We start from the raw sequence: 15,981 nt of genomic DNA, 5'->3' as shown, positions 1-15,981 counted from the left end.
AAAAGCAGTGAGACCCTCTCCTTCCTCAAGGAGTTCATACTCTGTGGAGAGAATAAAATAACAGAGCACGTGGAACCGACAGCAGGGGTTGCACACTGGAATGCCTAGAAGGCGCAGGAAGGGAAGTTGTGTTAAGTAGGAAGTGGTGAGGTTCGGAATGTTGGAAAGCATGTGCACCACTCTAACTTTCCCCACTTCGCATTCCGTTTTGCTGGAGTTTTCCAATTTTTAAGAACTAGGCAGCCAATTAGTAATTTCCAAGTCATTTTTGTGTGTGTGTGTGCTCTAAAGTACTTTTTTTTTAAATTTTAATGTTTTTTTATTATATTATGTTAGTCACCATACAGTACATCCCTGGTTTCTGATGTAAACTTCGATGATTCGTTAGTTGCGTATAACACCCAGTTCACCATGCAACACGTGCCCTCCTTACTGCCCATCACCAGCCTATCCCATTCCCCCACCCCCTCCCCTCTGAAGCCCTCAGTTTGTTAACTTTTGAACTGTATTACCAAGTGTAGAGAGAAGACAAAGTAGGTTGAAGTCGTTTGAGAAGCCTGAGGCCACAGTTGTCATAATTATTCTTCCTGATGTTGGAGAAAACACGTGTGGGTGTTATTGTAGTCAGGGAAAGAGGACATGAAGATTTCTTGGAGGGATTTTGAGCCTTGGAGAGGCGGGGAGAGTGGGAGAGCAGGTGAGTGGGCAGTCAGGGGACCCACGGCAGGAGTGGTGGGGTGCTGGCGTTGCAGACCCCCCCAGCCCAGCCCCACTCCTGTAATGACAGAGAGGCTGAGGGGGACAGAGAGAGCTCGTGGGGTAGTTTGGGGCCAATGGAAAGGGTCCCCGTTTTTACCACACCTGTCAAATTTCATTTCTGTTTGAAGGAGAAGAGTTTGTTGAAATACACAAATGTTTGCCCATCATGGGCATTATATTAGGTTTTTTTTTTTTTTTTTAATAAAAATGAGGTAGTATCTGTATAATACTCTGTACCAGGCACTATTCTAAAAATATATGTTTATACTCTTGAGAATTAAAATTATTCTCATTCCCACTTTACATACGATGAGACCAAGGCGCAGAAGGGTTATTCAGAACTGAAGTGGTAGAGCCAGGATTTGAGCACAGGCAGTAAGGTGCACACTCCGAACCTCCATGCCACGTCACCTTTGGTGTGGCCTAAAGAGGGAGGCTCAGTCTAATTAAATACAAAATAAGCAATTGTCATTCATCATTAATAGAGATACCTAATATTTTAAGATCCCAGGCACTGGGAAAGAAAGAAAAAGTTTAAATCTGCCTTCAGTTCAGTTGAAGGCATAGAGGATTCAGTGCCATGAATTGCCACGGTTGATGTTCAGAGAAACTCTCTTTTTGAGAGTACAAGCAACCTGATGACCATCTAAAAAACAGGGAAGCATCAAGAGTTTCGTGGCTTTGCCGGTCTGATCATGGCTCAGGTAAGGGCATCATTTAGCGAGTCATCACCTCGTCAAACTAAAGCACACACCAGTAGTTTCGTTTCTTTTCTTTTTTTAAAAATTTTATTTATTTGTCAGAAAGAGAGAGAGAGAGCGAGCACATGGCAGAGGGAGAAGCAGGCTCTCCACTGAGCAAGGAGCCCAATGCGGGGCTCGATCCCAGGATTATGGCCTGAGCCGAACGCAACCGCCTAACCCACTGAGCCACCCAGGCATCCCCATACAAGTAGTTTCTAAAGTTCCCCAAATGATGCAGAAATTGTTAATATGATGTGTCGAATGATTTGTGCTATAGGATACTGCTTGTTAAGGAATTTTGTGATAGAGTTAGTTTATTTGTAGAATAAAAGGAAGTATAGTTTAAATTTTTTAGTTTGTGTATGTGTATATTTTAGGTATCATGCTGGTTGTTAACTTTTTGAATAAGGTAACCACATTGAAAACTGGGTCCATGGAAAGTAATCAATGTGGTTACCTTATTCAGGGAATTTCAGGGAATAATCTAATTTGCTTCAAAGATGGGAACAGACTGGTGATGGCATCAGATAGCGAGAAGACTGTCAGTACCAGAGTTACTGTGTCGTTTCTGGGCTGGCGGGGGCAGAGAGGCCGTGGGGGTGTCTGGATCAGTGGCTGGCGTCATTCCCTTCGTGGAGAAGGCAGGCTCATCGCTCCTGATGCTGTTATGGCAGCCCCTGCAGCAGCTCAGTCCGGTGTGGACTATCCTTCTGCTGGAAATGGAGCTCTTGGAGGCTTCAGGACCTTTCTCTCCCAGGGAGGAGGAGCAGTGGCTGTCTGATTGTCTTTCAGTGCCGTCTGCGGGACATGACGTACTCTGCCCCCATCACAGTGGACATCGAATATACCCGAGGCAGCCAGAGGATCATCCGTAACGCCTTACCCATTGGCAGGTGAGGAACGATGTCCGAGTTGGAGCCTGCGTGCTAGTCCTGTGGGGTGACCTTGAGCAAGTGCTACAGTTCCTTTGCCCCATTTCCTCACCTGAAAAATGTGGGGAACAGTGCCTACTTCGTGGAGTCTTCGGGGACCCAGTGAGTCAGCCCAGCAGTGTGCTCGGAGCAGTGGCCCGCGCATGGCTGTGGTGGTGGTGCTTTTTCATTGTGAAACCTTTTCTGTAAAGCTAAGGAGAATGCTTCCGTTTCCTCCTGAAATCCCAGCTGTAGGGAAACATTAGGTAAGATAGCATTTCAGTGAACTCTCCTGGGCTAGTCTTCTTGGTGTATTCATGTGTATTTTAAGTTTGACTTTTCTTGGAAGTTGAACTTTTCCAATATCGCGGTATTAAAGGGAGAAGTTACTTATTTGCCTGGAACGGGTTTGGAAATGATGGATCGCGTCAGCTAGCATTGTCGCAATCTGCTTTTCCTTATTAGGAAAACACACTGGCTCACCTGTAGAAATGGACGAAACCCACAATATTGTGAATCTGATAATGATGTTGGACTTTAAACTTAGTGTGAACAATTCCCACCCAAGTGTTTTTTCCCCCCACTTCTAAAGTGCTAAGAGCTTAATAAATATCCGTTGGTTCAGGAAATATGCACCAGTTGCCTGTCACTTGTCCTGCACTGTGCTGGGTACTTGGCTCAACAGAAGATACTTAGACACAACTCCTGTTGGCTTGTTCATCCCCAGCTGCCGGGGAAGGCAGGCTTACGGATCTCTAGTACCACTTGGTAAGTGCTATGATGGAGAGGTCCAGAGTAACGTGGAAACCCACAGGATTAACAGATCCTTCCCCTATAGTCTCCCAAAGGAGGGGGCCGTGTGTATCGCTCCTGTCCTCACTCTTCAGTCAGGAAAACAAGTTGGGATTTCAGAATATTAATCTTCATTTTAGACCTTCTCTTATTCTCACGTATGGACTACAGTCATGTCCAGTTAAATCTTGGATCATTAATAAATTATTTCCCAGATTGAATATTTGTGAAGGGGGCAGACTGGAGAGGCAGGTGCAAAGCATCCCTAGTACAATTTAGGGTTTACATCCTGGTTAAGAGGAGGCAGGGAAGGGTGTGCATGTACCCAGTGTTTGGTGAATACCTGCTACGTGCCAGACGCTGGGAGAGGTGACTGCATTTACTGCACTCATGCGAGTGACCTTTGTGGGCCAGAGTGCTTATATGTACCAGGACCTGCCACATGATACGCGACCTCGTGTACGCGTTGTGGCGTTTGGGTTTTATTGGTTTGGTTTTGTTTTGTTTTTTCTTTGTTTTTTTGAGTAAAAAATGTTTCATTTTAATCCAAGTAATATTCCTACTTGGTAACAAATCAAAAGTACGTGAGAGCACTTAACACAAAGCAGTAGCCTCCCCCGTTCCTCACCCCGGTCCTGTTCCCATCTCGTGACCGTGTCTCTTATTCTGGTGGTTACTGCATCCGTAACTTTAAATGCTGTGTATATACCTCTGTTTCTTGGTACATCAACTTTAGACACTATTTGTTAAAAACTCAGGATTTCTGCTTTTGTCTGAAAATCTAATGGGAGATGGAGTAGGAGTGCATTCATACATTTTTTAATTAGTATTTTTCACGTGTAGAAGTTTTGCTTAGGTCTTAAAATTGCCGGTAAGTCTTGATAGTCTCTTGTTTCTCACACTGTGTTCATTGTGGTATTTCTGCGTAACGAATGGGAGTCCCTTTGCTGACCTTGGGTGAAGAGTTGCCGTTTCTGACTATTACCAAGTCTGTCCGCGAAGTTGAAGGAAACCAAACATTTGAGTTTTTCTTCTCTGAACCAGAAGAGCAGAATACCTAAGGAAGTGCTCCATTTCACTTGGCTCTTAATGTAACTGGCACTCCTATGCCTTTTCTAAAATGTCCGAGAGGAATGTGGACCCCTTGGTGATGTGTACAGGGCACGGTTCCTCCTCTTTTCACCTCTTTTGCCAGTGACCATCTTTATGTGATCTTTTCTTTTATTTTCAACAGAATGCCTATAATGCTGCGTAGTTCAAACTGTGTTCTTACGGGGAAGACTCCAGCAGAATTTGCCAAGCTGAACGAATGTCCTTTAGATCCAGGTATGTGTGATTCCTTAGATTTCTGCCCCCCACCTCTTCCCCTTTTAGGGCCTTTCTTTTGCTGTTGCTGTTGCTTTAATTCTCAAAAACAATACCAGCCTATCTGCTTTATAATGAACTTGGATTAAACTGTTCACAGAACATGGGGCACCTGGGTGGCGTAGTTCGTTAGGCCTCTGACTCTTGATTTCAGCTCAGGTCGGGATCTCCGGGTCCTGGGATCAAGTCCTGCATGGGGCTCCCTGCTCAGCGGGGAGTCTCCTTCTCCCTCTGCTGTTTCCCCTGCTTGTGCTCTCTCTCTGTCAAATAAAAAAATCTTTAAAAAAAAAGATTCTCTTTCTCTCCGTCCTTCTGCTACCCCCACTCCCACCCTGGCTCACACATGCATGCTCTTTCTCTTAAAAAAAAAAAAATAGGGGCACCTGGGTGGCTCAGTTGTTAAGCGTCTGCCTTCGGCTCAGGTCATGATCCCAGGGTCCTGGGATCGAGCCCTGCATTGGGCTCCCTGCTCCATGGGAAGCCTGCTTCTCCCTCTCCCACTCCCCCTGCTGGTGTTCCATCTCTCACTGCCCCTCTCTGTCAAATAAATAAATAAAATCTTTAAAAATAAATAAAGACATAAAAATAAATAATAAAAATAAATGTTCACAGAACATCCAGAAATTTGGCTCCAACTTTATTCTTTTAGTCTATATTTCTAAAAGATGTACTGTTTTCTCTTTTATTTTGGGTTTAAAACTTTAACATTCCAAGATGTGATTTATTATTATGGTTTGTCAGACTTTTGTCTCTTTGCTCAGTGGTTTCTTTGGTATGCCTGAAAATTCAAGAATAATCATACAGAGTTACTTGTTTAGCTGGTCAGAAAAAACTCAAGTAGCTCACTTCGGGCTGTTTTAAGTACAGTAAAGGGGAAAAACCCAAAAGTCTTTCATTTAAATTCTTAAAGATTATATGTTTGTACCTAGTTCTAGGCAGTTTATTTTGTAGTTTCACGCTTAGCACGTAACAGAAAATTTTCCTTAATTCCTTAATTCACACTTCACATTTAATTTGTAGTTGTTTTCATCTAGTCCTTTAAAGCTGCATTGACATAGAATCACAAGGTTTTGGAAAGAGGTTGACAAAGGGACATGACTTTGTTAGGCTATAACAAAATGTGACACAAGTGAAATGTATTGCTTGTTCTTGGTTATATTCTAAAAGTAGAATGAAGTCTCCCTTTATCTTATTCTGAGTTGTGTGCAAAAGAAGATTATATGGTAATGTTTTATGGGTTTTGTTCAGTATGGAATACTTAGGAAACCTAATCCTGGTCTACCGTTGTCACTGAATTGTTAGAAAACGTAGGGCAATTTTGAGTTTATATTGAAGATTGTTGGTTATTTTATGCTTAAGAAATTTGAAGACTAATTTATTTAACATATTTTTCATTTGCGTCTTGTATATGTCACGTGCTGGTGATAGGTATACTAGTAAGTTCTGTTCCCTGACCTCAAGAAGTTTATTTTCTTGTGGCTCATTTGTATAAAATCATGTGCTGACACTGTCATCAATTCATAAAAAAGTATCAGCAAACCCCTTCTAATTGAGCGTTGGTCGGCACCGTGGAGTAATGGAAGAGGGTTCTCTAAATCAGGAGGTCACTGTCATTACTAAGTCACACTGTCAGAATAGGCAGTGAAACTTTCCTTGCTTCCTTTGGGCAGGTGGCTACTTCATTGTCAAAGGAGTAGAAAAAGTTATTCTTATCCAAGAGCAGCTGTCTAAGAACAGGATCATCGTGGAGGCTGACCGGAAGGGGGCAGTTGGTGCTTCGGTCACCAGGTACGGAAAGCAGGGATGGTGTTAAGAAACATTGATAATTCCATCAATATCAGAGGACTGTCTTTCAATACAGAGATAGCCAGTTATTTCTGACTATCATAAATAGACTACTGATTTATAATTTTTAGCGATGCAAGTGTGAGACATTGGTTGAAAGGCCACTAGTTGTTTTATTCAAGTTGAATTTTGTTGCATTACAGGAAAGTTGAAAAAATTATGAAACCACTCCTTTTTCATGTTTGTTTTTAGGCTTTGACCATTTTGCATGATGTATTCCTACATCAATACGATCAGAGATGATTTTTTACTTAATTTTTAATGAAGTCTGTCATGGACTTAACATCTTATTGTTCGTTTTCTTGACCGGCCTCTTTCACAGTGTACTCATTTTTCTCCCAACAGCATCTCTTGTCTCCTGTAACTTCTTTTCTCTGACTTATTATCATATGTAATTTGGAATCTGTAAATTAATAAGTTCTGGGAATAAAAAAATTGTAGGATAACGAAGGTGTCAGTATGCAGTAGAGTTTGTCTTCTGAGGACCAGTAATACACTGTACAATTCAGACTTCTATTTTTCTTTCTGATGGGCGGGGGAGGCAGCTAACAGTAATGGCCATTCATTGAGCAGTTACCAGGAGCCAGGCAGTGTATCGGGTTCTCTGTGTTACTTGTCCCCCTGGCCCTCCAAGTTAAGTGGTGTTATCTCTGTTTCACTTGACCTTGGTCCTACTGATCGGAAGAGGTGGCCAGCATTTGGACCCAGAGCTAATAATTCTGCGACCCATGTCTTCCTACTGTATGCAACTTTTGGAGCCAGGCAATTGGGATTTGAATCCCAGAGTTGTTGTTCGGTAGTTACGAGGCACTCGGGTGGGCAGTTACACATCTTCTCTAAGCACTGGTTTCCTCATATGTGATTTGCAGACACTACTTCAAAGTAAGCGTAGCACGTAGGAGATCAGAGCTAACGTAAGTAGAGTGTGTAGCGTGGTGTGCCTGGTGCCTAGCGGGTGATCAGTGTGTGTCCCTGTTGTGGCTGATTACGCTTGGAAATGTTTGTCGCTGATGAGATTCCAATAAAAGGAGATTCCTTAGTTTCTTTTGGCCTCACTGTATAGGAAGCATGTAGATATGTTTTACTGAGTTATTAATTTAAACACTCAGAGTGTATAAATTCATTTCTTCATCATTTTTTTCATTATAGTATAGACTCATTTTGAGGTTTTTCTTTTGAAATGTGTAAAATTGATCATGAGTATACCTCACACTGAATCAAAGCAATTCAGGTGGAACCAAAGTGAACTAGGTCAAAATAAATTGGTGTGTGTCACTCATTCACCCACAAAACTTCCACTGTATTCTCAAAGCTAAAGAAACATTTGTAGTGTTTTTAAAGTTTCATGGAAGTGGCAGGGAAGCTAGGAAAGGAGTTGTGCATCTTTAAAAGGCGTCTGTTAGGAAGGACCTTACTGATCATTATTGATTGCCAAATCTTATTGAGTTGCATTTTACTAGCTTGAAACCAAGGGGGGACATAATTTAACCAACTTGCATTTCCTTGTAGCTCCACCCATGAGAAAAAAAGCAGAACCAATATGGCTGTGAAACAGGGACGATTTTATTTGAGGCATAATACTTTGTCAGAAGATATTCCCATTGTCATCATATTTAAGGTAAGGCTGCAGGTACCTACTGAAAATTATAAGAAGCCTTTCTCTGCTTTATTTTCATATGTCATTAGAAATTTGGAGGATAAGGATTTCTAGGAATAGAAAGATTTGTGGCATACATAAGTTGTCAGATATGTGATATATTTTAAATTGAAAGCTACTAAGATCAGGGTTCACGTGTTTTCAAAAATACTATTTCGTAACAGCTACACAATAAAAAATCCCAAGGTACAGAAGGATATATAGTGAGAAGTAAGCCTTCCACTCACTGGGACCTAACTGCGTAGTTATCCGACCCAGGGACACCGCTGCTCCTGGTTTCTCGTGCCTCTTTCTAAGGATAGTTTGTGCCTCTACAAGCACATGAGTCTTTAGCAGGTTTTTGTTCTGTTTTGTGTTTTGCTTACATCCATTGCACATCATTTTGTACTGGGCTTGTTTTCTTTTTTACAACTTCTGTCTTGGAGATCATGTTCTATTGTTAGTTCATACAGAGCTGCCACATTCTGTTTGACAAACTGTTCCATTAGCATAGTTTCCTCAGTCATCCCTCCGTCGGGGGATATACACGTCTCTCGCTGTTACAGAGCTGCTGTATCACGTCACACAGGGGCGAGGGCATTTGTAGGCAAATTAAATTCCTAGGAGGAGAATTTTCCAGGTCAAAGAATATGAACCAAGTTTGTTATTTTTTATGGGCTTCGGGAGTCTGGTGTGTTTCTACACAAACATGAATCTTTAAGACTGATTTTTTTTTGGCTTGCTTGTGAACTGGTGACGTAGAACCCAAAAGACATTTTCCCATAGAAATTATGTTTAAGTGGTTCCGTCATCTGAAGATAATTTCATAGTGGCTCACCTGCCCTGCTCTGAGACTTAAAGTTTACACGTGTTTTATGAACACGTGAATTGTAATATTAGTCATTAAGCAGAATTTTAAAATAGCATTATGTGATACAGTGGATCCTCAGTATTTGCGAATTCTGTGTTTGCCAGTTCTCCTAGTTGCTAAAATTTGTTGGTGACCCCGAGATCATCACCCATGGTGGTTTTGCGGTTATTCACGGACCCGCACAGGCTCAGGGCAGTCAAAAATTTGAGTCCCCAAACTGTGTTCCCAGCTGAGGTCAAAGAAGGCCACACTCTGCCTTCCTGTTTCCTCTCTCGTGCTGTAAGTGGGTGCCCTTTCTGTGATCTGTGTAGGGCCATGTTCTTTCACAGTTTTGTACTTTTTGGTGGGATTTTGCTGTGTAAAACGGCCCCCAAGCCGAGGCTGAAGTGCTGGCTAGTGTTTCTAAGCGCAGGAAGGCAGTGATGTGCCTTATGGGGAAATACGTGTGTCGGATAAGCTCGTTCAGGCAGGAGTTGGACTGCTGTTGGCCGTGCGCTCAGTGCTGATGAGGCAACAAAATACTTCATGCTAGACGTCTTTAGGCAGAAACACACGTAAAACAAGGTTCTGTATGGATGGGTTGAGGGAAAGGTAAGCAGAGGCCCACAGGACAGAACACTTTCCCATGAGCAGCGCTTCCGTGTTCTCCTGTGCAGGGTTTGTGGCAACTAGCTGTGGAGAACACAGCTGAGGATGCCCACACCCGACTGTGTATGGGCCAGAGGGGAATCCTGCCGACGAGACTCGAGAGCTCAGTTTATTTGAGTCAATACTGAAGAGAGTACTTGGGATCATGTTAGAGGTTAACGTTCTTTTCTCATTTAGTTTGACTTCAGACTTAAATATTCTTGCTTAGCCGTGGTTAGGATCATGAAGCATCTGGGGTGGAGGTAACTAAGGTGGTTAGAAAGGGAAGACATCTGGGTATACGCCTCAGAGGAGTAAGAGAGGAGGACTGGAACTTGTCCTGTCGCAGTTGTGACCTGGTGACAGCACAGGAGTCGGGCAGACAGGCCTCTTTGTGCCAGGCTACTGTTGGGGCCAGGAAGGGGGTCCCAGGCTGTTCATAGGTATTGAGTGGATGTTGACCACTCGGGTTCTTTAACTCGGGAAATAACTGCATTCTGAATGCAATTACACGAAGAAGGTTGTCGGAGATTTTTTTTCAAAGATTATTCATTTGAGAGAGCAATGTGGGGGACACGGGCTCGATACCAGGACCCTGAGATCATGACCTGAGCCAACAAAGTCAGATGCTTAGCCAACTGAGCCATGCAGGCATCCCTGTAGGAGATTTTTTCATGTTTAGTGCAACTTAATATACTTTCCAGTTCTCTAAATAAGACGGTGTCGTTTTCTTTTTAGGGTGATGATCATCATAATCGAAGTACCATCTATATCGGCGGGGAGGGGGAGCTGGAGAGAATTCCTAAGTGTACTTTTTATTACCTCTCTTCATGGTTTACATTTTTAAATCACTGAAGTAGTTTTGGCTTTCCTTGTCAGGATCCCACAGGCCCCAGTGTGGTGCCTTGTGTATGTAGTGTTTAGCAGATAAAAGAATTTCATCCGACTGTGTAGAACTACATCTCCAGTAGAGGGCAGTGTGTTCCCATGCGTCCAAAAGACTTTCCTGGCTGTTCTAGAGGCTTAAAGAAGCTTAGGACTGCTTTCATTAGACCAGAAATTATAAGTTAATTATAATGCATCTAGCCTTATATCACTCACGTGGAAAATACATCACTAGACATGTGGACACGCTAAAATCAGAAAACCTTTATTAAATACATTTTTGCCTAGGTAACAATTTTGATAAGACAGTTTCTTCTGTCAAATTTAATATTATGTTGCAAATGTATACATGTGTTTATAGCCAATTTAAATCCTTTATAGAATGGGGCTATAAATTAACAGTATGCACTTTTATGTAACCTATAGTTGAGATTTCAGATTTCTCCTTTTCTGATTATAAAACAGTCCTTGAATTGTACAAATTGGAAAAGCTACTAACAAGTAGAACTACATTTTTGGACCTATTTTTTCCAGACCCTTTTTCCTCTGCTTTGGTAATATACACTTGATTTTACTGTTTTTCCCCCACTGAACAGTGATTTGTGAATAGCTTTCCATATCTGTAAATACGGATCTTCATCATTATTTTTAGCAGGTGTCCTACAGGAATTACCCGTGGGCGGTACAATCTGTTTAACCAGTTTCCTGTAGGGGTCATTTAGGTGTCCTTTTTCCCCCAAGTTTTCACTCTGATACACAACCCTGGGTTGTCTTCTACGTACATATTTGTGCACATTGCTGAGTGTTTTGTGAGACTTAATTCCTGGGAGTGGAATTAAACATTTTTTTAAAAACCTGGGCATGTTGCCAGAATTTTCTTCTGAAACTTAACCATTACATGCTAATCAGCAGCATATAAGGATGAAAACAACTTTTTAAATTTTTTTAGTTTAAACGAAGTACATTGGTCACAGATAGTCCCATTTTATGTTCTCCCACTAGGGGGATGTTTTAATAGCCTGATGGAACCTTGTCTAATAATTTCTATGAAGACTTTTCCATCTGGGGAGCAGCACAGAATATGGGAGATCTTAGCATCAGACAGATCTAGGCCAAATTTCAGCTTCTCCCCTTGTTAGCTGAGTGACCTCAGGCAGATTCCCCAGTCTCCCTGGGTCTCGGATAACTCCCCAGAAAGTGAGAATTTCACCTGAGAGCGTTGTCCTGAAGAGCAAAGGAGGTGGTGTATTTTTTGAAAAGTGGAAGGCCTAGAAAGAAGATATTGTTTCTCTTGCCTTCACTCTGCCTCCACGTTTAATGTCAGGAGCTGGGGAAAATAAACTGGGAGACCAGGAAAGTCACATCATTTCTCTTTTTGTGTTGTGTGGCCCTAACACAGACCTTGACAGTCATTAGGACTTGATGGTTGTTGATTGTAACCAACAATTGGCTAAAAGTGACAGAAGCAGCAGGGTTTCCAGGTTCCATGCTGGGTCTGAATATGACGGCTAAAGCTTTTTAAGACCTAGATCAGCCTTATTTATGGACTTGAATCACTACAAAGGTTCTCCTGCCCATGAATCTTTCCCACTTTACATTTTGTATTCCCAAGTATTCAGCAGATGCTCTGTGATGGCCTCTGTAAGTCTGAAAGTTTTTACAGAAAAGAAGATCAGATTTCAAGGGAGGTGGGCATTGTTTCTTGGAAACGAACTTACATTGAAATTTTTGATCTTTTAAGAGAAAAAATTGCAGAGTTAAAGAGGGCCACGACAGTTCTTTTATCTGCTAAGATTACTTTTAGTAATAATAGATTGATTCCTGTCCAAAGAAAGATTAGAGATTTCTGAATATTAGATATTTTAAGAACTCATTCCCTTTCCGTCCTTCACATAGGATATTTCAGCTATCACCGTCAGTGGGCATGTCCTTCTCTTCTCTCATTAGTATTCTGTCTTTAAAAGTCACACTTGTAGTCACACTTAGTGGGTATCCAAAGAGAAGACTTCATGCTGCTTCTTAAAGAGCGAACGCCCTTATTTTTGTCCTGTCTTAATGCTGATGGCCAGACTGGGTGACCTTCTGCTGAATCGTATTATCTCTGCCGTTTCTTCATGAGGTTATTATGTAGCATTCATTTCTGACTTATTAGTTAGGTGAAATGATTTCAGAGACCTGGAGTACAAAGAGTTCCGTATAAAGCTAGTTTTCAGATGTCTACGTTATGTCTGTAAAGCAAAATGGTTGGGCATTTTGCTGTCATTTCCGTAGCAATATGTCATTTATTTGTAGCTACGACTTCCCAAGGCTAAATAGGCATAAAATCAGTTTGGTCTTTGGAGCTAGAGCGCTTTCGATGATAACCTGACTGAGTTATCACCCTGTAGTTCAGTGACCTGATATGGGAGGAGCTTAGCCCTTGTAGAGCAGAGCTTTGCCACTGATCATTCTTTCTGCGCATATGGTGTCATTTACCATGCACTTGGCATATCTTTGCTTCGTGGCTTAGAAATATTTGGAAGGCCTAAACAGTCTGTTTAGATCCGTGTTAGAACACTTGAAAATTTTATGCAGTTATAAAATTACTGCTCAGATCCAGCCTTGGGACAACTTGAAGCAGCAATCTGTATGTCAAATGAGGAAGGACTTTGTCACTATTATTAAACACCAAATATATGTGGTTTTTTCCACTTGGAGATTGCTGAACTAAAAATTAATTATTAAAATAATCCAGGTGGCTTCAGTTCAGGTTTAGAGGTTAACCTGCCTCAAGAAAGGGGGCTGATCCAGAAAGCTACCGCCCACTCAGCCCTAGGATTCTCCTGCTGTCCCACGAGACCTTCTCCTGCGGTATCTCTTGCATGCTCGGGTCGGCATCTGCCCCATGTAGATCTCTTCTAGTGTTTGCACTTTCCCCTGAGGAGGGAAGTGCATTGCTTACAAAGTTTTATTATCAATGATTTTAGAGAAGGGTGACTGGATTCTACTGCAAATTACTTGCCTTGGTGTTGTTTTTCGTATGTTTTGATTCCGTTGAAACCCATAAAACACTTTTGGGAGATTGACAGGTAAAAGTTAATTTATATTCTCATTAGCTTTTCACGGAGAAATATTCTCTTCTGGGATTTCTGGCTGGCTTCTTGCAGACCAAGGAGAAAATGTAGATGGGCCTACCTACAAGCCATCGCTGTCAGAGTAGGTGCACTCAGTGTGCTTGATTGAAGGGTGATGTAGGGTTTTTTCCCTCATTCGTTTAAAAATTAGAACTGATCATTCTTTAAGGATTGCTCTCTTTTAATCCGTGAAATGCTAAGTGTTTGAATGAACTTAAAATTTTTAATTAATATTTTTAAGTAGTGGAGTTTATGTCTAGTGTTCATTTGAACAAATGCATCCTGTCAAATTAGAGATAAGAAGATGAAAATTAAAGTATAGAAAAGAGATCTGTGTTGTGAGAGCATCTTTATTTGCTCACTAAACACAAACAAGTTTTGAACAAAACAAGTTCTACATTTACAAAGTTTTTTTAAGTTTAAATGGCAAATTTAATTCCAAAAGTTGGTGTGTTAGTTATCTGTGCTGTGTAACGAATTACAGCACAGCTTCTGTTGGTCAGAGATGTGGAGGTTGCTTGGCTGGGTGGTTCTGGCTCCGGGTCTTTGATGAGTCGAGATGTCAGCCAGCCCCGAAGTCACCCGAAGGCTGGACTGGAGCATAGCGAGGTCTGCTTCCATCGCGGCTCCCCCATGATGGCAGTTGGCTCCTCACTACCAGACGTTTCCATAGGCTGCGTGATTGTCTTCAGGACGTGGCCGCTAGCTTCCCGCAGAGGCGCGCTCTGAGAGGGGGAGCAAGCAGGAAGCTGCGGAGCTGTTCATAACCAGGGCTCCACAGTTGTACTCTGTGGCTTGCACCTTTTTTCTGTGGAAGCGAGTCATTAAGTTTCGCCTACACTCTAGAGGGGGAGACTTAGTCTTTACCCTTTGAAGAGAGTGTCGAAGAATTGGTGAATGTTTTTCAAGCCACCATAGTTGGCCTAAAGGGGACATAGCATATATTTAACTTTCTCCCCAAAAGTTTCAAAACTTTTCAGTCAGTTTACATCTGATCCTGAAGTATCCCAGTCAAATTTCTGGATCACAGATTACTCAAATTCAAATGTAGAGTTGTAGAATTTTGCATCCTCTTGTTCACAGAAATGAAGAAACAGAGGTGGACAAGGTGACTTGACAGTAGTGGTTGTGAGGCCTGTCGCTGACCTTGTTTTAGGACAGATACCTCAGATCTCTTGACTTGAAGAGGCGCCCTTTCCGTTGTACTCTGGCTTACGTTCTCGATGTTCCTCCCTGGAGCCGGTTTTCCCTCCCTCTCGCTCGTGTGTGGAGAAGTGGGCACCAGAGCATCGAAGCCTAGCTAGACAGTTATCCCCTGGTTCCGTTTTCTCTGCATAGCTGAAGGAAGAATTTTAACGCAAACATAACTTTTCCCATAACTTCTAAGAAGCAGATTCTTTCTCTGCCAAGAGAGGTTTAGTGAGATTATGCTCTATTTCTTGATATGGCAGAATTCCAGGCAAATGTGTGAAGGAGTGAGCCATAGTGCCATATGGAATCTACAAAGACCTGTGTTGCCGGCTACCACCTTGAAACACTTAAGATAAGTGGGTTTCTTAAACCTCTTAAGTGTGTTTTTAGTTTTTTTAAGAAATCTCTTCTTAAAACATGCATAACGTATAGCTTGGTATCCCTGGAATGGTAAGGTAAAACATCCCTTAGGAAAAATTCTTCTGGCCTAAATGCGAATGAGTTGATGGTTCTCAGAAAAATTAGTCTTGCGACAAAACTGATTGGGGTTCTGTTTATTTCCAGCAATGCATATTTTCTGATTTACCGCTCTTGGGCTGTTTTGTTTTAATTTTTCAGTTTGCTTTCGTAAATGTGACCAGTGTCTTCACTATACCTTCCTACCTCCTTTTTCACGATGACACTCACAGGATATTTAAACATTTTAGAAGATTGCACACATGCAAAAAAGTGCTTGAGAATGTTTGTTTTCCTCTTCCCAATCAAAATTTCTGTTTCAGGTTCTTCTGCAGCTTGGGCTGGGGCTGCCAATGCCAGATGGCACCGTTTCTGAGAAAAGAGCTAGCTTTTGCTTAGAAGTAATACCCACAAACAATGCCAAATTAGCATAAGCAAATGTCAGTGAGTTAACACAAAGCCAACACTCTTTCTATCTTTTCTTTCCTTCCTAGGCCATGGGTGTTGAGAGTGACCAGGAAATTGTACAGATGATTGGAACAGAGGAGCACGTGATGGCTGCATTTGGGCCCAGTTTGGAAGAGTGCCAGAAAGCTCAGATTTTCACACAGATGCAGGTGTGTCTTTTCATGTTGTCCTTTGCTATGAAAGGGAATTGGAGATTTAATGCTGCTCGTGCATAAAGGATCGGATGCAGTGACTTCTTGGGGTGTAGGTGTGGGAGGGTGTTGGGGAGTTGGGAGGGACAGCAGAGAAGCTTCTTTGGCTCATGTTTTAGGAATTGGAG

The 15,981-nt window shown here is 42.0% G+C and overlaps 1 protein-coding gene across 1 annotated transcript in view; it reads left to right on the top strand.

The window, feature by feature from the left end:
* POLR3B (RNA polymerase III subunit B) overlaps positions 1-15,981 on the top strand; it is a 106,857-nt gene that overhangs the window by 12,361 nt on the left and 78,515 nt on the right. The window contains exons 6-10 of the mRNA XM_026499750.4: positions 2,295-2,395; positions 4,440-4,531; positions 6,241-6,358; positions 7,925-8,033; positions 15,689-15,811. Of these exons, the coding sequence (XP_026355535.1) occupies positions 2,295-2,395; positions 4,440-4,531; positions 6,241-6,358; positions 7,925-8,033; positions 15,689-15,811 (543 nt within the window). The remainder of the gene's footprint in view (positions 1-2,294; positions 2,396-4,439; positions 4,532-6,240; positions 6,359-7,924; positions 8,034-15,688; positions 15,812-15,981) is intronic.

Source organism: Ursus arctos, unplaced genomic scaffold (assembly GCF_023065955.2).
Source record: "Ursus arctos isolate Adak ecotype North America unplaced genomic scaffold, UrsArc2.0 scaffold_21, whole genome shotgun sequence".
NCBI classification, from domain to species: Eukaryota; Metazoa; Chordata; class Mammalia; order Carnivora; family Ursidae; genus Ursus; species Ursus arctos.
The sequence above is the reverse complement of the archived record's forward strand: the minus strand, read 5'-3'. Positions and strand labels throughout refer to the sequence as shown.